Source organism: Rhinatrema bivittatum, chromosome 2 (assembly GCF_901001135.1).
Source record: "Rhinatrema bivittatum chromosome 2, aRhiBiv1.1, whole genome shotgun sequence".
Taxonomy (NCBI): domain Eukaryota; kingdom Metazoa; phylum Chordata; class Amphibia; order Gymnophiona; family Rhinatrematidae; genus Rhinatrema; species Rhinatrema bivittatum.
The window spans coordinates 689514635-689536870 of NC_042616.1; the positions used below are offsets into that span (position 1 = coordinate 689514635).

The 22236-nt window shown below is 42.8% G+C and overlaps 1 protein-coding gene across 8 annotated transcripts in view; it reads left to right on the plus strand.

The window, feature by feature from the left end:
* Positions 1–22236, plus strand: part of LRRCC1 (leucine rich repeat and coiled-coil centrosomal protein 1) — a 221413-nt gene that overhangs the window by 143049 nt on the left and 56128 nt on the right. For all 8 annotated transcript variants that reach the window (XM_029591580.1, XM_029591582.1, XM_029591575.1 and 5 more), the window contains one exon: positions 10574–10748. In XM_029591580.1, coding sequence (XP_029447440.1) covers positions 10574–10748 — 175 coding nt within the window. The remainder of the gene's footprint in view (positions 1–10573; positions 10749–22236) is intronic.

Genomic DNA, 22236 nt, shown 5'->3' on the forward strand with positions numbered 1-22236 from the left:
ATAAGAGACATAAGAGTCTCTCATCTGAACAGAGGTTAAAGCCACGTTCCTCTAAAAGGGCTAGTTCCTCGAATTTGGGAGTGGGATCAGCTCCGAAGCATCCCCTTCTTCCGGGTCCGGATCAGACAATTTTTTCTTCTTCAGATGATTCTGAGCATGGCTCTTTACCTATCCCGGATAAGTCCTTGCTGGATTTAAATGAAGACCCTGCTTTGAGTATTAGTTCAGACCCTCATGTTGTCGATGGGGATGACCCCAAAGTAGTCCGCATGTTTAGAAGAGAGGAACTTAGTCCCTTAATTCCAGCAATTTTACTGGAATTGGGTCTCGAGGCTCCAGTGAAGGATTCTCGGATGGGTGGCGTTGACCCAGTGTTGCTTGACCTTAAAGGTCCCACGACATCATTTCCTTTTCATCTTTCTCTCACTGACCTTATATACCGGGAGTGGGATACTCCTGAGGAAGCTTTGGAAATTTGAAAATTTCCTAAGGTGGATGCCGCTGTTTCAGCCGTCACTAAGAAAACAACTATTCCAGTAACTGGGGCTACGGCTCTTAAAGATCTCCAAGATCGTAAGCTGGAGGTTCAGCTTAAGCGAATTTTTGAGGTTTCTGCTCTTGGTGTGCGGGCGGCCATGTGTAGTAGCTTGGCTTTGTGAGCTGGACTAAGATGGGTCCAGGCTTTACAAAACAATTCTTCCCTCTCTGAAGAGGAAGTTGCTCAGGCTGGTAGACTGGAAGCTACAGTTGCTTATAGTGCAGATGCTTTATATGATCTCATTAGGATCTCGGCTCACTCTATCGTTGCTTCTGTATCTGCTCGCAGACTTCTCTGGTTGAGGAATTGGTCCGCAGACGCATCCTCCAAAGCTCAATTAGGGGCTTTACCCTTTAAGGGAAAATTTATTATTTGGTAAGGAATTGGAAGATTTAATTTTGTCCCTAGGGGAAAATAAGATTCACAAATTGCCAGAGGACCATCCTAGACCTAGAAGCTCTTTTTCATCTCGCTCTCGTTTTCGGTCTAACAGAAGATTTCGTTCTTCTCATCCGTTGGCTCCTCCAGCTAAACAGTCTTCAGGTAGACAACAGAATTGGTCTCAGTCCTTTCGTGGCCGCTGCTTTGGTAGACCTGGAACTTCCCAAGTCTCAGGAGGCACAAAGTCTGTCCAATGAGATGAGGCCGGTCTTTTCTCCGGTTCCCGTCATAGGGGGCAGGCTGTCTCTGTTCTACAAAGAATGGGCCAGATGTACGTCGGATCAATGGGTTCTATCCAAGACTCGCTACAGTGTTTAAGCGACCTAGGAGCTATAGTTCCAGTTCCAACATCGGAAAGGTCATTATTCAATTTTCCTCGTTGTTCCCAAAAAGGAAGGAACCTTTCGTCCCATTCTCGATCTCAAAAGGGTTAACCATTGTCTAAGGATTCCATAGTTCCGGATGGAGACTCTTCAATCTGTCATAGCTTCGGTTCACAGAGGAGAATTTCTAGCATCTCTCGACCTCACCGAAGCTTATCTTCATATCGGCATTCGATCCGATCATCAGAAGTTTCTCAGGTTTTGCATTCTAGGGCAACATTATCAATTCAGGGCTCTCCCGTTCGGATTAGCCACAGCTCCCAGAACATTTACCAAGATAATGGTTGTGGTGGCTGCTCAACTCAGGAAGGAGGGCTTGTTGGTACATCCGTACCTGGATGACTGGTTGATTCGAGCGAAGTCGGAATCTCTTTGTTATTATACAATCAACAGGGTAATCAGCTTTTTGCAGTCTCTAGGCTGGGTGATCAACGAAGACAAGAGTCACCTATTACCTTCCCAATCTCTGGAGTTTTTGGATGCACGGTTCGACACTCTTCAAGGGATAGTATTCCTTCCGGAGCATCGCCTTCTCAAGTTCAATCACAAATTTGAGACTTACAGTCTATTCCTATTCCTTGTGTGCGGGATTACTTGATAGTTTTAGGTTCAATGACCTCTACCCTGGAGTTGGTTCCCTGGGCCTTTGCGCACATGAGACCACTTCAGTCTGCATTGCTTTCACGCTGGAATCCGGTTTCGGAACTATACCACCTTCCCCTTCCTCTTACAGAGACGGCTCGTTCCAGCCTAGATTGATGGTTACAGACAGCGAATCTGCAACAACGTGTACTGCTAGAGATTCCAGAATGGACTGTGGTCACTACCAACGCCAGTCTTTCAGGCTGGGGAGCGGTATGTCAGAATACATCTGTTCAGGGTCAGTGGTCCGAAGAGGAAGCGCAGTAGTCGATAAATCTTTTAGAGACCAGAATGGTTCGTTTAGCCTTAATCGCTCTTCAACCTCTCCTTTGCGGGAAGTCGGTACGGGTTCTTTCCGACAATGCGACCACGGTAGCGTACATCAACCGTCAGTGAGGAACCTGAAGCTTCCTGGTAGCTCAGGAAGCACAACAGCTGCTCAGCATCTGCAACATCTGCTCAGCATCGCAGCCTCACACATTGCCGGGGTGGACAACATTCAAGCCGACTTTCTCAGTCTGCATCATCTCGACCCAGGTGAATGGGAACTGTGCGAGGAAGGCCTATTAAATGATATGCAACAGATGGTCCACTTCGGCAATGGATCTCATGGCCACATTTCAGAATGCCAAAGCCCCTCGGTTCTTCAGCCGCAGGAGGGAAAGAGGAGCGGAAGGAGTAGATGCTCTGGTACTTCCTTGGCCAAGGGATGTTCTTCTCTATGTGTTCCCTCCCTGGCCTCTGATCGGCAAGGTTCTGCGTCGGATAGAAGTTCAACAAGTTGACGTTGTCTTAGTGGCTCCGGAGTGGCCACGCTGTCCGTGGTTCGCGGACCTGGTCAGACTAGCACTGGACGGTCCCCTTCGATTTCGAGATCTTCCTTGCCTTCTGTCTCAGGGTCCGGTTTGTTTGGAAGAGGTCGAACGCTTCTCTCTAGCGGCATGGCTTTTGAGAGGCATCTGTTAAAGAATAAAGGTTATTCAGATGCTGTAGTGACTACTTTATTGCGTTCTAGAAAACCTTCTACATCTTTGGCTTATGCAAGGTTGTGGAAGGTTTTTGAATCTTGGTGTAATGAGCATCAAGTAGATCCAGTTCACTCTTCTGTATCCAATATTTTATCTTTTTTACAAGATGGATTAGCCAAGGGTTTGTCCTGTAGTTCCTTACGGGTACAAGTGGCAGCGCTTGGATGTTTTTGTGGTAAGGTTTAGGGATTATCCTTGGCTGCGCATCCCCGGATGTAGTGCGTTTTCTCAAAGGTGTGCAACATCTACGTCCTCCATTTTGGAATCCTTGTCCTGCTTGGAGTTTGAATTTGGTTCTCAGGGCTCTGTGTTCGGCTCCCTTTGAATCCCTTAATCATGCAACTTTGAAGGATCTCACATTGAAGGTGGTGTTTCTTGTGGCCATTTCTTCAGCTCGTAGAATTTCAGAGTTGCAGGCCTGGTCTTGCAGAGAGCCTTTTCTTAGAATTTCTGATACAGGAATGTCATTACGGACTGTACCATCTTTTTTACCTAAGGTAGTATCTTCTTTCCATTTAAATCAGTCCATAGAGCTTCCGGCTTTTCCGTGTTTAGATCGTTTGGATCCTTCTTCTAGGGATCTTAAAAAAATTGGATGTATGACGAGTTCTGTTGCGTTATCTTGAAGTTACAATTTTCGATTGTCTGATCATTTGTTTGTTTTGTGGAGTGGCCCTCGCAAAGGTCATAAGCTTTCGAAGGCTACGATTGCTCGTTGGTTAAAAGAGACAATTCGTTCAGCTTATCTTCTAGCTCGTCGTGACCTTCCTGAAGGGTTGAGAGCTCATTCTACTAGGTCACAGGCTACCTCTTGGGCAGAATGACAGTTAGTTTCTCCTCAGGAGATTTGTAAAGCAGCGACTTGGAAGTCGTTGCATACTTTTGCTCGTCATTACCGCTTGGATGTTCATGCTCCAAGTTCGGCAGCCTTCGGAGAGAGTGTTCTTTGAGCGGGACTCTCTGGGTCCCACCCTAATTGTATCAGCTCTGGTACATCCCAGGGTCTGGACTGATCCAGGTACATACAGGGAAATGGAAAATTGGTTATTACCTGCTAATTTTCGTTCCTGTAGTACCATGGATCAGTCCAGACGCCCACCCTTTATGTCTGTGTATTATATTTATCTTTTCAGAGAGTCCGCTCGTTCACTGTTTGGGTGATTAAACCGTCTTTTCATGCTGTCTATTTTTCTTAATATTTTCTTGTTTATTCCAAAGATTTTTGTGGGGGGATTCTGCTTCCATTTAGGATTTGTGAGTTGGAAATTCGTTCTCCTATTTAGATAGCTAGTTAATATGTTAGTAGTTAAATTTCTGCTTTGATACTGGTCAATACTGATTGGCTGCATGCTCCAGGGTATACGTCAGAGTCATTAGAATGTTTTCTCTGCCTTCCTCTGCTGGATTGGTGACATAACCCAGGGTCTGGACTGATCCATGGTACTACAGGAATGAAAATTAGCAGGTAAGAACCAATTTTCCTTTGCATATAGGGAAAAATAACCCTTGCTGTAGTTGTACGATGTTAGGTTCCATATTAGGAGCTACCACCCAGGAAAAAGATCTCGGCATCATAGTGGATAATACTTTGAAATCGTTGGTTCAGTTTGTTGCAGCAGTCAAAAAAGCAAACAATGTTAGGAATTATTAGGAAGGGAATGGTTAATAAAATGGAAAATGTCATAATGCCTCTGTATCGCTCCATGGTGAGACCACACCTTGAATACTGTGTACAATTCTGATCGCCGCATCTCAAAAAAGATATAGTTGCGATGGAGAAGGTACAGAGAAGGGCAACCAAAATGATAAAAGGGATGGAACAGCTCCCCTATATGAGGGAAAAGCTTGGAAAAGAGACGGCTGAGGGGGGATATGATAGAGGTGTTTAAAATCATGAGAGGTCTTGAACAAGTAGATGTGAATCAGTTATTTACACTTTCGGATAATAGAAGGACTAGGGGGCACTCCATGAAGTAAGCACGAAGTACATTTAAGACTAATCAGAGAAAATTCTTTTTCACTCAATGCACAATTAAGCTCTGGAATTTTGTTGCCAGAGGATGTGGTTAGTGCAATTAGTGTAGCTGGGTTCAAAAAAAGGTTTGGATAAGTTTCTGGAGGAGAAGTTCATTAACGGCTATTAATCAAGTTGACATAGGGAATGGCTTCTGCTATTACTGGAATCAGTAGCATGGGATCTTCTTGGTGTTTGGGTACTTGCCAGGTTCTTGTGGCCTGGTTTGGCCTCTGTTGGAAACAGGATGCTGGGCTTGATGAAGCCTTGGTCTGACCCAGCATGGCAATTTCTTATGTTCTTAAGCTTCGAATTGCATGGCAACTTAAGAGTGTGTTTTATGAAAACAATTATTTTGTAGTAGAGTAATTGTATAATTCTGCACAGGTGGGTAAAGTCTTCATGTATCTTTTACATGCAGACTTTACCCTGAACTTTCTTAGTGAATTTATGCGCCTGAGGTTTTGCTTTGAAAATTTGTGGGTAACTGGCTTGGTGTACAAACAGAACAACTTGCACAGTTAAAGCTACTCTTCAGAGGACATACCTTGTGCGGGTTAGCTTACATGCATATTTTTGTAAATCAAAAAGTATGTATGTAAATTCAAACTCTCTTCCCCTATTCCCCCAGAAAGCCTCTCCCCGGTTTGTGTAAAAGTCTGCAAAACCAATGTATGTACATACTTTTATGTGCACTGTGCCCAGGACTATTTTCCAACAGCCTTATCTACTAGATAAGGGAACCCTGACCGACGTGCCGCAAATGCGCAGTAGAGAGCAGCTCTACCGCGCATGCGCGGGCGAGCACATCGGCCAGAGTGCCTGAAAAATAAAATGGCGCTGGGTTGCTAGGAGTAGCGGTGGCGGCGGCAGCGGCGATGACGAGCAAGAGCGGGAGGAGCAGTAGCAGCGGCGACGACGACGAGCAGGAGCGGGAGGAGAGTAGCAGCGGCGCGCGAGGGAGGGAAGGACAGCCTCTGTTATCGGTTGTGGATGAGCTGAAAGGGGAGGGGAATGAGAGAGGGGGAGTGAGTGAGGGGAGGGAGGAGAGAGTGAGGAGAGGGGGAGGGAGAGGGGGAGGGAGAGGGAGGAGAGAGGGAGGGGGGAAGGTGAGAGGGAGGGAGAATAGGGGGGAAGATGAGAGGGAGGGAGAATAGGTTGGAGGGAGGGAGGCGAGAGTGAGGTGAGGGGAGGGGGGAGGGAGAATAGAGGGGAGAGGTGGGAGGGAGTGAGGGAGGAGAGAGTGAGGGGAGGGGGGAGGGAGACTAGAGGGAGGGAGGGAGAATGAGGGGGAGGGAGTGGGAAGGAAATGGACCGAAAAAAGTTTTTTAAATGTAGCCCGTTGTTATGGGCTTAACGGCTAGTATGGATATAAAGAATGGCTTTGTATGCGTTAATGGCACTGAAAATTCTGCCTTAAAACAATATATTTTTCATAACTGAGCTAGTGTTTTCATTGTATGTGTCTGTGTAATAATTACTCTGTGTGTGTTGCAGGAACTCTTCCCCCCATTCTATATTTCTGTGGATAACACTGTCTTTCTCTCAGTCCCCCCCATCCTGTTACCTATGAGTCATCTTCCAACTTCTCTTTTTCCTTCTCTACACACATCCAAAAAAACTGCAAAAAGTGTTCTTTATAACATTATCAAAATACTTCCCTTCATTTCTGAACACATTACCAAAACCCTTATCTACTCTCTCATTACCTCCTATTTAGACTACTATATCCCACTCCTCACAGGTCTCCCAATGAACCATCTCTCTCCTTTACCATTTATTCAAAATTCAGTTACGTAACTTATCTTTTGCCAGTATTGCTAAGGCCATATGACTCCCCCTCCCCCCCCCCCCCCCAAAGTAATACACTGGATCCCTAACCACTTCCATATGCAGTGCAACTTTCTCTTACCTGCAAGTGCATTCATTCTACAGCTCCTCGCTATCTCTCCTGTTTTCTCTCTCCTTATACCTCTCCTCATGAACTCTGCTGAATGGGGCATGTCATTCCTATCTGTCTTTTTTTTCTCCATTGCCAACTCCAGACTCTGAGTTCTCCATCTGCTTCATACGTTTGGAATAGACTTCCTGAATTGCTGCATCATGCACACACTCTGGCCTTATTCACATCCATTCTAAAATCCCACCTGATATTCCTGATCACAGCCTTGTTGGTTTTAATAATTTTCTTAATAAATGATTTCCCAAGGTCTTTTTTTCTCCTTATGTTTTTCTTCTCTAGATTGTAAGCTCTTCAGATAAGGAATTGTCCCTTATGTGTAAGTGTACAACATTGCATATATCTAGAAGTGAGAAGTAGCAATAGTTGTGTCTTTGTTTTACAGCTGCTTTGGGTGCAATTTAGTGTGTTCCCCAATTGACATGTTGCTTGCATGATGATACCACCACCTAGGAAAAACAAGTGAATGGAGGAGTTTTAGAGCATGTGAAAATTATAAACATGTGAGCCTATCAGTTTAGCGACTCCCTGTGATATTCCCTGGTTTCCATGGGACAGAGAATTATTCTGAATCTGGGGCTGAGTACTTCAAGGTTTTCTCTGTGGGAAGAGGGAACGTTCTGTCTGTTTCTACTTGGGGAGTGAGGGAAGAGAATCTCACTTGAGAAGTGAAATTCTTTGCAAGGAGAGGAGCTTTGGAAATTGTCGGCAAGTGAGAGGGGCTGGGAGATTTATTTATTTATTTATTTCAGGTTTTTATATACCGGCATTCGAGAACGCAGTCCCATCATGCTGGTTCACATAAAACAGGGGTGTATCGTAAACATAAACTAAAACAATGGTGCGGAAAAGGCAGTTACATATAACAGGGTGATTAGAACTTGGCGGAGAAAGAAGAGAAAGGACAGGTTAAATAATTAATTTAAACATGTAAACAATAGAGGAGATGGTTAATCATGGTGAAGGTGGTGATAAGGATTGGCGTGGAAGAGATAGATCAGTATTTATTTTATTTCCCACAGGGAGTAGACAAGAGGTAGGAGCCAACTCTGGTCAGGGTACCCTGGAGGCAGACTTTGACCCAATGGGTGAGCTCATCCAGATCTCTCTAGTGTTAGTCTTCAGTCTGTCAGGATATGCTTTGCAGGACTGCTCCACTGTTGTCCACACCATGAGGCCAACTGCATCACTAATTGCTGCCTGTGATGTCAGATGTCACAGATAAAGTGAAACACCAAATCTTTAAATGGCACCCAATAAATTTAAGGAATTTATACAATGAATCAATCGATGAATCTCAAACCCCTCGAGAAAAGGTTTTGCACAAATTATATGATATCAATTACCCCAATATCGGGTGAGGCATCTAATATAGCACTGAACAAAAAACTTTTTTATCCAAAAAATATTTTTTTATGAGAAGAGGAACGTTTCATATATTGGTATCATGAACCCCACCAGGTGATACTGTTATGTTATAATCATGAACGGACCTCCTCCATCCACATTTTTTTATCATGTGATACACGCTAGGGCAGCCACGCGTATCCATTAAAATCTGGGGTCGGCGCGCGCAAGGCTGCCCAAAATCGGCAGCATGCGCGCGCTGAGCTACGCAGCCTGCCTCCGTTCCCTCCGAGGCCGCTCCGAAATCAGAGCGACCTCGGAGGGAACTTTCCTTCACCCTTCCCCACCTTCCCCTCCCTTCCCCTACCTAACCCATCCCCCTGGCCCTATCTAAACCTCCCCCCTACCTCTATCACGAAAGTTACGCCTGCTCGAAGCAGGCGTAACTTTGCGCACGCCGGGCCGGCTGCCGCACTCCATGTTCCGGTCCGGGGGCTGGTCCAGGGGCCGCTGTCACGCCCCCGGGCCGGAACCATGCCCCCGAAACGCCGCGTCACTCCCGACATGCCCCCCGACACGCCCCTCCATGCAAGCCCCGGGACTTACGTGTGTCCCGGGGCTTGCGCGCGCTGCCGAGCCTATGCAAAATAGGCTCAGCGCGCGCAGAGGGGGTTTGGGGTAGGTTTTCGGGGGGTACGTGCGTACCCCTTTGAAAATCTACCCCCAAGTGAAGAAATCATTCGTTTAAAAAATTTTTGCTTGTCTGTAAATTCAATGCTTGTGAAACTTGAACAAACGATATCACAGTCCCGGTATTATTTGATGTGGCAGAAAAGCTTAAATAAGCTCTATCAATGTGCCAGACTTATTTATTGTTGACATAAGATGACCATTCGTTCAATCAAACGCTTGTGAAACTTTGACAAGCTATATCAACCTCTCAGGCATTATTTGCTGTTAAAAAGGCTTGAAACAAGCTCAAGCAACATCCCGACTTATCTGATATTGTAAACCAATGACCGACGCAACCACATTTCAGGTCCATCCAAGTCTGGCACATTGATAGAGCTTTAAGCTTTTCTGTCACATCAAATAATACTGGGACTGTGATATCGTTTGTTCAAGTTTCACAAGCGTTGAATTTACAGACAAGCAAAATTTTTTTAAACAAATGATTTCTTCACTTGGTGTATCACACGATAAAAAAAAATGTGGATGGAGGAGGTCCGTTCATGATTATAACATAACAGTATCACCTGGTGGGGTTCATGATACCAATATATGAAATGTTCCTCTTCTCATCAAAAAATATTTTCTGGATAAAAAAGTTTTTTGTTCAATACTATATTAGATGCCTCACCCGATATTGGGGTAATTGATATCATATAATTTGTGCAAAAATCGACAAAGTGAAAACATAAGCAGATTTGCATAAAACATGCTAAAATAGTGAGGTTATTCAAATATTTTGGGGCAATGTTATGTGACAGAGAAAGTTTATGCAAGCTAGCTTTGCTATGTTTTTCCCAAAAACAAAGGTCAGCAAACTAGTATGACAACCAAACTGGAAAATCAGTGTGTAAAGATTTGTTGCCGATTACACTTGTACACATCTTGTATTTCCGGGCTTGAGCCATTGTAGTCGTTTTGCTATTTATTTATTTATTTATTTGCTATTTATGTTAAACATCGGAACTTTGTAAACCGTTGTGATGGTGAAACCAAACAACGGTATATAAAACTTGATAAATAAATAAATAAAGAATGAACATTGTGATATGTGGTTGAAGAGACACACTTAAAAATAAAATTTAAAAAAGTGGCAACCACACTACTTTGTCTTATTTTTCCCACAAAGCTAAATTTGTAAGTGGCAAAATCACTCCATAGGATGTAATGAACAATGTGGGATGGTGGCAACAGCTGGACTCAGTGTTACCCTGGCGTTTGAGGAGAAAGCATATTCAGGTCTGAGAACTGCCAGTGGTAAATAAAAAGAATGTTCATATTTGGGTGAATGAGTGTTTGTGAGATGTGTACAGGCAAAGTGGAAAATGTTAATGGAGGTTCTATTATGACAGCTCCTCCTGCACATGCCAAATATCTTTTTAAAGTTTTTCATGATTTTAGCTCTGTTTGCTCAGATCCAAACTGAATGAGGGTGAATTGAGCCTGTATTATTTATCTTAAGCTATTTTTATTTTTTATTTTTGTATGTAGAGTCGAATCAGAGCCCTTGAAAGGGTAGCTGAAGAAGACAAACACAAAACTGTTCAAATTGAGCTCTTTAAGCAGGAAAAATCAAAACTTATTTCACAACTCACAGCCCAGGAGTCTGTAATCGATGGGTTAAAAGCAGAAAGAAAAATATGGGGGCAAGAACTAGCACAACAAGGTAAAATTCACTTATTCATGAGAATCTTGACAGTCTACTGGCTAATTTTTATTCTTAAATATTTTAAATACATTAGCTGATTTCTGTGCTAACATTTCACAGTATGCTTGCATATTTATTACTGCATGCCAGCTTATAGGTGCAACAACCCTAAAACACAAAAATACCCTGAGATCCATATTCAGCTGTTGGCCGGCTAGCATAGTTAACTGGATAAACTTATCTGTTACCTTTACAGGAAGATTCAGAGACGTGGGCACACTGCTGAATATCCATAGCTATCTTCAGTTATCCTAAAGTTAGCCAGATACACACTCAAAATCAGTGTTTATCCAGCTAACATAACCGGATAGCAGACTCCAACTCTCACCCCAAGTTAGTCGGATAACTTTAGCCAGATAAAAATGTATCCAGCTAACTAGGGGTCAGTCAGCATGCAGGATTTTCAAATCGCACCCTTTGTTTGACTTAGTCTGAACTTAACCAGAGAAATGGTGCTGAATGTCTGAATCTTTATTTTTTTGACAGAAACAGAATGGTAATCAAAATTGTAAAATATTTTTCCTTTATAGTTAACTGCGGTGATGCACTACAGGAGGCAAACAAAATGTTTCTGTAGGAGACCTACTGCAATTCCTTCATCCAGAATAATATGGAAATCATGAGATCAAGTTTGAAAAGGGTTTGCCCAGCTAACTTTGGGAGTTAGCTGAACAAACTCTGAGGTTACATTTTTTTCTCTTTGATCACTGGCTAAATTTGGTCTGGGGAAAACTGTACCCATACAAAAGGCTGAACTTGGGGCATTTCCTGATTGCAGCTGCACTCTGCACTGGAAAATAGCAGGCCTAAAATTACCCAGTCAATTTTGTCTGAGTAACTTTAGACCGGATAGTTAGTCTTTCCAGGTTCCTGCTGAAAATCAGGTCTAAATTTATGCAGTAAAAGTTGCCCATTTAATTTTATCCATACAGGGCCTGCTGAATACCATCCTTCATATTTCTAGCTTTAAAAAATGTCTTTTATTTAGACCTTCTATACAAAATAAAATTAAGAAATCAGATTCCCTAAAAACGGCATTTGTTTTTTTTAGCCTTTATTATGTAAGCACTGAATAAATAAAGAATGAACATTGTGATATGTGGTTGAAGAGACAAACAATACTCCCAGCTGAGGGTAGGTTCTGTAGCAAGGGTGAGAATATTCTGTAGAACATTTTTTTTTATATTTTGCTATTCATTTGCATGAATACATTGTATATTACTTGCACAAAATCTGACTAGTTTTATTGAAAATCTATTTTTAAACCATGTAAAAAAAAATTCTAGCCTTTTTTTGTGTGCATATGAATAATTTCTTGTCTTTTATTTGGTTTGTCAATTTTATATTTTTCAAATTTCAGTTTTTTACTTGTCATGATTATTTCTCTGTTTCTTCTTATTCTAACCTATCTTGCTCCCACTCATGTTTTTTTCTTTTCTCCTCTTTCCTCTCTTCTCCTTCCTTCCAGTCTCTCCTGTTTTCCCTTTCTCTCTCCTCCCATGTATCTCCTCTCCTCCTCCCCAGTTATCTCTGCTCTCATTCACCTCCACCACCATGTCTCAGTTTCCCTGTAGCCTCTGCTGCTGATCCTTTCCTTCCCAAGGCCCCCACTACTACTGCTTCTGCCAGACCACACCACGCTGGTTATGAACTTGAAGCCATGCAGCTTACCTCTGTGCTCCTGCAAATGCTCTCTGATCTCCAAGGTTCTGAGTTAGTAACTAGAGCTGTGTAGTCTGGCAGTGGTTGCAGGGGATGGGAGAGGACAGAGCAGCAGCAGCAGCACCAAGGATCAGTGGTGTGTGTGTGATGGGGTGGTGGTATAATAGAGAGCGGTGATAGTAATATAACCAGGGGTTAAAAGCTAGATATAGATTATACATTGGTGGCTATATACTGACTCTATAAAGGGGACTGATTGTTGCCACAGAGACTCTGTGTGTGTGTGTGTGTGTGTGGGCGGGGGGGGGGGGGTGGAGAGAAGGAAAGAGGCTTGCCCTGCATTGCTAGGCAATATAGGAGCTCACTAGACGTGAGTCAATTGAGAAAGTGACAGATTATAGTTGGGACACCAGGAGGGAAGATGGTTCTAATTAGCTGAGTTGCTGTGAGCTTCCAAAAATTTAAGAATTTTATTTTAAAGGAAAGAAAAAAGTTTTTGTGTGGAACACTTTAAAATACAATTTAGGAACTGAGACTCATAACTATTAAAATTATCCTTTGAGGATGAATATGACAGGAAAGCTTGCACATTGTTGCAAATATACAGTATGACTAACTTTGAAACAGGCACGCGAGTGCACATTTGCCAGCTCATGCGCATATATGCGTGCATGTTATAAAATAGGTTGAATGCATGCAATTTTAAGTGGGCACGTGTCTATGCATGCAAACGCTGCTTCTACTGCAAAAGTGGGATTTTAAAAGCCATGTGCGCCGATGCAACTGGCCATTTTCCCAGTTTGTGTCCAGTTAAGGGATAGGACTTTCAAACACCCTGGGGGTTTAATAGCTTCCCTTCTCCCCTATTAGCCTCGACCCTTAAAACCCTGCTGCCATACCTAGATTTTTTTTATAATTTACTCGCCATTCATAGCAGAAGTAAAGTTATGCAGCAGGGGACCCCAGCACGTGCTTGTGCATGTAAGTATTTAGACAGTGGTTTCACTGAGAAAATCATGAACACTCAGACCATGCCCACGCCCTGCCTTTGAGAAAAATGTTTTATGCTCGTACTGGGAGCTTTTTACTATCCGTTCAGCGTGTGCTGGCCCAACTTTTGTACATATCTCCCAGTTTTGGCGTGTGCCGGGCTTTTAAAATTCACCATAATATATATAGAGGAAGAGAGAGAGTTTGATTTATGGTTTCTTTATTTATAACCCGTTTAAAATCCATAAGTGGCTCACATAAAGGACATTCATGATAAAAGTTCAGTATATAAAAATACATAGCTAAAATAAGTTAATAAAAACATGATAAAATTCCTTAAGGACTCCTACAAGCATTCCTAATGAAACTTAAGAATATTCAAAACATTAAAATTATAAAAGAACTTTGTAATATTTTATGTATTTTATTTTATTTGTTTAGATTTTTATATTCTGCTTTTTGCACTTTTTTCAACACTTCAAAGTGGATTACATTCAGGTACTGGAGGTATTTCCCTATTCCCAGAGGGCTTACAATCTGAGTTGTACCTGAGGCAATGGAGGGTAAAGTGATACAGAACAAAAAAGTATTAAAACAGCAAACAACAAAGGTGTATTAATTAAAATGTTTCCTGAAAAAGGAAGGTTTTTAACTGAATTTTAAATGTTTTTAAACGTGGTAAACCATAAGGCTTCAGGTAACTTATTCCATACTTTAGATGCAGCAACTGAAAAAGCACAACTCCAGGTATCCTTGAAATGGGCTTGGCAGACACTTGGAACCTCCACCAGTGATTTCTGGAAAGAATGTAAAGCTGTGTCAGGATTGTATCTTTTAATCAGCACATTATATCCAGAAGGGGAGGGTTCTGAGAAAGCAATTTGTAGACAGTTATAGCAAATTTATATTCAATTCTTGCATGTACAGGGAGCCAATGCAGGTTAGCCAACACAGGGGAAATATGCTCCTGCATTGAATGGCCTGAAATCAATCGAGCGGCAGCATTCTGCAACAGCTGCATAACATTAGTTACAGCATTAGGCAAACCAAGTTAAAGTGCGTTGCAATAGTCGAGGACAGGTAAGATCAACAATTGTACAACAACCCTGAAGTCATTATAATACCGAGACTTTTTGTGTGGGAAATTATCTTGAGTTCCTGGCCATCGATAAACATCTTTAAGGGCAGAGATACAGATTCACAATACCTTAATACCAATAGTTCTGTCTTAGCAACATTCAATGCAAACCTGCTCTCAGAGAGCTATCTTCTAAATGAAATCATACACTTTTAACCGAGGATGTTGTTTCCACCCAGGATTTTTCCATTGGCATATAAAACTGGATATAATCCGCATACACTCTGAAGCCCTCACAGAGGCTGAACAGTAGGTTGCATAGAAGCGCCAAATAGATGTTGAAGAGCAAGGCATATAATGCCGAGCCCTCAGGAACTCCAGAGGGCATGGGGAACCAGTCAGAACATAATCATAAATGTTTATTGCTACCTATTTCCTTTGACTAAAGGAAGACAGAAAAAAGGCAAAAGTAAGAAAAGAAATCTTAAGTGAAAGGATTAGTTTAAAAAAATAAATAAAAAATAAAAAGTGGGAATTTGTTTTTTGGCTTTAAGAGAAAATTGAGTGAAAGAAAATTGGCTGCGCACAAAAGTAGGAGAATTAACACTGGGTGCTAAAATTTAGAGACTTACTGAAAAACGCCAATTATAAATTTCCACAGTAAAGCTCAGAATGTTTGTTCAGTGCTGGCCACAGTGCTAAGTTGCTAATAGGAAGCTGAGTAAATGTCTCCTATGAGAAAAAAAAGTTCTAAACCTTGAAATTTGGAGGTTTGACATACGATAAAAAATTCCTAACATATATTGGAAGATATATTTTTCATAGTGTTAGTCTGACTGATTAAAATTTAGAAGAATAATTCCAAACGTTGAGTGTTTAAACCCCCCACTCCCAATCATTAAAAGCCTATACAGTATAAGCCAGACTGTAACATATAACACACACTCTTCATAACAAAGTTTATCTAATAATAATAGAGTGAAATAGAGGGGTGGGTCTTCTATAATTTTTTTTAAATGCCAGATTCACAAAATCACAATAGTATCCTGAAATTTAAAATGTTGGCATTTTCTGACAGAATACCAGAGGAAATTTTATGAAGACAGTAGTTGGAGTCACTTGTTGAGTTTTTAAAGCTTAGGATAGTAGGTGCTGAAGAGTCGAGATGGAGAACACAGACCAGGATAAAAGATTTCAGATCTGACTTAGACATGCATCAACACACTCCTGCTTTGGAATCATGAATCTTAAACTCTCACAAGCTTTAAAAGCATCTTTGGCCAGAAGCTTATCGTAACATTTGACTGCATTCACTTAGTCTGCCATCAGCCCACCCAGATGCCATCATGCCGCTCCTTATGTCTCCCCCTAGTTGCACACAGCCACATAAAGGCCCTGTGGTAGGAATTGGAGTGACTGGCACAGATGGATGATGTCACACAGCTGGGTTTATAAGACCCTGCTGCCTCACAGCTCTGGCGACTGCCCACTACTAAGGAAGATGCCCCTTAAGGACAGGGTCCATTTATTGTCCACACCGGAGACAGAAGCCATTCAGGCATTTAAATCTCTCAAATTAGAACTCCCACGTGATCTGTCTCCACCACTTGGATCTTTCTAAATCCCGTTTTGGAAGTAGAAGCCATTGTCGTTGAGAGTGGGGCTGTCCTCACATAAAACGATGACCAAGGGATTCATGTATCATGCCTTCACTTCCCCAAAGGGCCCTTCCCTCCCTCCCACAGACAAGGATCAATGAGCTGATGCTCTTTCACGCTCTTCCAAAAAATAAAGACTTCTTGGAACCTCCTCTTAAACTTGCATCTAGCGTCCAAGTCCTTCAGATGGTAGAATTCTATCAACACTATCCCCAGAAATCTAAGCCTAGAACCCTGGGGAGGGGACTTTGGCTAGTTTTGGAAAGATCCTGTGACCGGCCGCACTCTTCTAGGCCACCACCAGCCCACCCAGACACCACCATGCTGCTCCTCCTGCAGACCCCCCTTGGCGCGCCCACCACCACTTAAAGCCCTACGGTGGGAATTAAGTGACTGACGCACATGGATGATGCCATGCAGCTGGGTGTATAAACCCCAGCCACACTCCTTAGCCTTGCCTCAGCAACAGGTCTCCTACAGCTTTGCAGTGCCTGTTACTACCCCAGATCCTGCCATGCTTCAGCCTGCCTTGCTTCGTCAAGCCTGCCTTGCCTTGTCCATCCTGTCCTGCCTTGTTCAGCCTGCCCTGCATCATCCATTCTTGCTCCAGTCTTCTAGTCCTTTGCCTGTCTATTCTCCTAATACTGACCTCTGCTGTGGATCCTGCCTATGCCTTGCTCACTGTCTGCCCTGACCTCAGCCTGGCTCTGGATATTCTTTCTCTGACCTCCCCTAGGTATACTCATCTAAGTCCTTCTAGACTTGGAGGGTACAAGTCACAACTTGCTCAGTAGATCTATGTCTATTGGAGATTGATGTTAATGAGCTGATTAACAGGAATTATGCAAAAGCATTTGTACATAGATGTTGGCTTTTTGGAAAACAATGTATTTTGCTGAAATGGTTGGACTCTGAACATCCATCCATCAGTATCTGGCATAGCACATTGATGGATTTATTATGTCTGGAATCTCAATCAGTACATGAAAAGAACTCTTCATATCTACAAAAAGACATACAGTTATTGATAGATCATTGTTGTCAACCTCATTAATATGGGCTTCTGTTCATCATATTCTCATTTGATATCTAGAATGCTTTTCATGTTTTCTAGTATCCTATTCCAGACAGTGAATGTTACTTAGAGGCAGAGAGAGAAGGGGAGGGTGGGAACAGGATGATATTAACATGAAACTCACATATTTTCTTTGCTATGGAAATGACAGATATTTGTATGATGATTGTTCATTTATGCACTTTTTGGGTGTCATTCCATGTGAAAACAAAATGTTTGTTTAAAATTAAAAAAAAAAAAAAAAAAAAAGACAAGCTGGCAGGCTAAGATCTTCCATCCACACTAGAAGAACTCATTGCCTTGGCCATCTGGGTGGATTTAAGGTTCCAAGAACAAGCCCAGGAAAAGGAAACATCCAGGCGACCTATCAGTTTGGCTTCTAATTCTAGCATTCCCTAGACTCGGCATCGGAGCCTGTGAGGGTACTCACCTCTGAAGAAACCATGTAGTTTGATCGGTTTTGGAACTCAGATGGAGAGAAACAGAGATAGAGACAGCATAATCTCTATCTCTACTGCACAGCTCAGGAGCATTTTGCTAGCTACTGCCTAAAGAGGTCAGGAAAACCTTTGTATTCAAGTTTAGTCAGGAAGACAATCCTGGGTCATCTTGACTCCTCTCTGCAGCTGGTGGTTCCTGTTTGTCCACCATTCAAACCCAGGTGTTGCTGGACTCCGGAGCAGGTGGCAACTTTATCAAGGAGTCATTGGTCCATCAGTATAACCTGCCCACGACCATGCTGGTCATAATCCTCACCATTTCCTCAGTCTATAGTGAGTTTCTGCCTGGCTACCTGACCAAGGTCATGTTACTTCTAACCATACAGACTGACCTCCAACAGGAAAGTATCACTTTCTATGTGCTACCTAGAGCAATTAACCCTGTCATTCTCGGGGTGCCCTGGTTCAGACTCCACTAATCTACCATAAATTAGTGTACATTGCAAATTGCCTATTGGGGCTCTTCCTGCCAGGAGGCACTATTCCTCTCAGATCCTGCCATCTATCACAGAGGCCCAAACAATCTTGCCTAACCTGCCAGGCCGGCCATTCCAGTACACAACTGTTACCGACATATTCAGCAAGCAACAGCCTAAGACCCTGGCGACTCGCAGCTCAGGTGACTCCAAGTCCCTCAGATGGTCGAAGAATTCCATCAGTGCTGTCCCCAGAAACCTAATCCTAGAGCCCCTGGGGCTCTAGGATTAGGTTGGTTGCGGGGAGATCCCATGACTGGCCTACTCATCTAGTCTGCCATGAGCCTACCCAGACACCAACACGGTGAAGATACCGCCATGCCACTCCTCCCACAGGCCTCCCTAGTCTCGTGCTCCACCACTTAAAGTCCCATGATGGGAATTGGAGCGGCTGGCGTGCATCGATGTCATCATGTGGCTGGGTACATAAACCCCAGCCATGCCCCCTATCCTTGCTTAAGCTAAAGGTCCCCTGCAGCCTTGCAGAGTGTGTTGCTATCCCGGATCCTGCCATGCTCCAGCCTGCCTTGCCACATCCAGCCATGTTCCTGCCTTCTTCTGCCCCCTTGTCTGCTTGATCTCCTGATACTGACCTCTGCCTTGTATCCTGACTACACCTTGCTTGCTGCCTGCCCGGATCATTGGCATGCATCTGGCGTCTGTCTCTTTGCTGCCTCCACGGACCTCTGAACATTCCCTCTGTGACTGCCCCTAGGGATACTCACCTAAGTCCTACAGTCCCCTAGAACTGAAGGGCTCAACCTGTGGGAAAATGGCCTGGTATAGATGATGGTCCAGCTCAGTCCTGTCGAAGGGCGTGTCCAGCAGCTGCTGGTGTGGGCCTAGTAGGTTCACCTGCTAGGCTGTGTCAACCCTGCCACAGCACAAGGGCTCACTATTGCGACAGTTTTATATAGAGAAAGATTTGCACCGAATCTGTATACACACACTAGTGACTGTGGGGCGGATTTTAAAACACTACGCGCGAACAAAAGTACACCAGATTTTATAAGATACGCGCGTATCTTATAAAATCCGGGGTCGGCGCGCACAAGGGGGTGCACATTTGTGCAACCTGCGCGCGCCGAGCCCAGCGCGGCCTGCCTGTTCCCTCCGAGGCCGCTCCGATTTCGGAGCGACCTCGGAGGGAACTTTTCTTCGCCCTCCCCCCACCTTCCCCTACCTAACCCACCCCCCCCCGGCTCTATCTAAACCCCCCCCTTAACTTTGCGCGCGTCGCCGGCAGCCCCGCTCCGTCCTCCGGTCCCAGGGGCGTGGTCCGGAGGCCTCGACCACGCCCCTGGGCCGGCGCCACGCCCCGGGCCCGCCCCTGAAACGGCACGCCCCCAAAACGCCGCATCGTTTCGGGAACGCCCCCGGATACGCCCCCTCCCTCCCCGTTTCGAAAGCCCCGGGACTTACGCGCGCCTGCGCGCACAGGGGTTTTAAAATCCGCCCCTAACATTTTCAAATATTTATAATCTGTAGCTTGAAGCTAACAAACAGTTCTACTGACCTGGAAGCATTCTTGTACATGTTCAATCTCTGAAAAGAATCAAATTTTTGCAGGGATTTTGATATATTAAAAGCCTGAATTTGTAATAGAACTGGCCTTATCTGATTTCAAATTCTCGAGTAACTTTTGAAACTTGTAAGTTTAAGAGAAATTAATCTAGGAAATAAACTTCTTAAAAGAAAATCTGTAAAAGAAAAGGAAGTTAGACAATGAAAGGGAAATATAATTGAAGGTGAAAAGTCAAGTACTTACAGTATCTGAGAATTCAGGAGATATTTCTGTAAATAGAAGAGATAAGCTTGAAAAATGGTTTATTAATTTATCTTTAATGTTAACAGAAAGGCTAAAGTACCAAAAGTTTTACCACAAAGATAATGCACCGTGGATTATGATTTTTTTTTTTTAATCATTTGATAGACCTCATACGTGGGCATCAGTTGTTAATGCTCAATAGCAGAAACTATTTGGCACCAGTAATATAATCATAGGTCTTTAAATGAAATTTTGTATGCTTAGTGAAATCAAAGTTCAAAAGCGAATATATACTTAGTCTTTCAACAATCATAGATGAACACACTTATTCATCGCTTGTCATTTGCGTATAATTTATAACATATTGTCATCTTAACTTTGAATTTTGCGAAGAAACGCCCATATGTTCAAAACCTCAAGAGACTCAAGATCTAAAAGCCCGACACGAACCGTGTTTCGGCAACTGCCTTCATCAAGGGGCCGAATGTATCTGAAAACAGCATGAAGGTGACTTTTGGAACAATAATAAAAATTCACAAATATACAAGACACTCAATGTAGCGGTACTAACGTTTGTTGATTCCAGCGGCATTTCCACCGACCTAACGGTAATGCGTTTCCTCTGCCATAGGGGCCGTACATGGGCCATTTTTAAAGGGATTGTTACCCAATAGGAGAATTACACATGGATTGCAGCCACTGACATTGGTAACTATAGGCACAAAACTCTAAATAATAGTGTACCATTCAATCGATGCATTCAATCCATTAGGATGTGTGCTATTTAAATAAAAAATCCATTGCTGTTCGCAGTAATTAAGCAGATATTGTGGATCTCCCTACCTAGTTGACAGCTGTATTCGGTCCATCACCCGCCACTTTAGATCCACAAAATTGTGTTTTTGGTGTAGACAATGAAGAACGATGGGAGCTTGAAGTTTCTCAGTGGTGAGGCAGTTCTGATGCTCAATCAGTCGAGTACGAATTGGCCGTTTGGTATGGCCGATATAGATTTTATCATACGGACAAACGATTATGTACATGACATTAGAGGTGGAACAATCTGAATAAGTTCTTGCCATATGAGTTTTGCCCATGTTATCGGTCCAAGTAAGGCCGAGTAAAGTTTGAGCGCACAGTGAGCATGTATTACAAGGCCAGTGTCCGGGCGGCAAATCTGATTGTGGATCAACTTCAGATCTCAAGAAGAAATGAGACAATAAATCTATGAGGTTCTTAACCATACTGTAGGCAATCATAGGGGGTTCAACAAAAATTGCATGAATTTTGAGAATGTGCCAGTATTTGCGAATAATATTCGCAATCTCAGATAATTTTGTAGAGTATCTTTTTGTGCATACCAGAGGGTATTCTTCTGATCCGCTGGAACTGTCAAGTAAGAGCCATTCACGTTGGGCAAAGGAGGGCCGTTTCTTAGCTTTTTTGATGGTAGCAGGAGGATATCCACAAAACAGTAATCTTGATGACAGCTGCTGTGCTTGTGAAAGAAATTCACTTTTTTTTAGAGCATAAACGGCGGAGCCGTAAAAATTGACCATTGGGTAAATTATTTTTCAAACTGTAAGAATGAAAACTTGAAAAATGCAAGTGTTTCTGTCAGTGGGTTTTTTATATAATGTGGTCGCAAAATGATTCTCATGGCGGATGAGCAAATGTCTAAGAAATTAATCTGTTGATGATGATACCGCATGGAAAAAAATAAGTTTGTGTCAAGGGAATTAATCCAATCAAGAAATAGATGTAAACTTTGTACGTCTTGATGCCATAGAAAAAAGATATCGTCTATGTAATGTGTCCAATGAGAAACTGACTTGAAAATCAGAGTTGGGTAAAGGTGAGTTTCTTCAAAATTTGACATGAATAAATTTGCCAAGCTGGGGGCCATAGTGGCACCAATAGCTGTGCCGTGGATCTGCATGAAAAATTGCTCACTAAATACAAAATAGTTGTCACATAAGGCTATCTGCGCCAAATTCAGCAAAAATGATGTAGGTATCCGATGTGGACGTGGTCTAGATTCCAAAAACAATTTTAAAATTCCCTTGACACAAACTTATTTTTTTCCATGCAGTATCATCATCAACAGATTCATTTCTTAGGAAAATAAAAAATTGATGAAATATAAAAAATTGATGAAAATAAATAATATAAATAATATAAAACAACCAAAGATTATGAAAATATATATGTTCATGTAATAAATGTGGCTATATGGGAT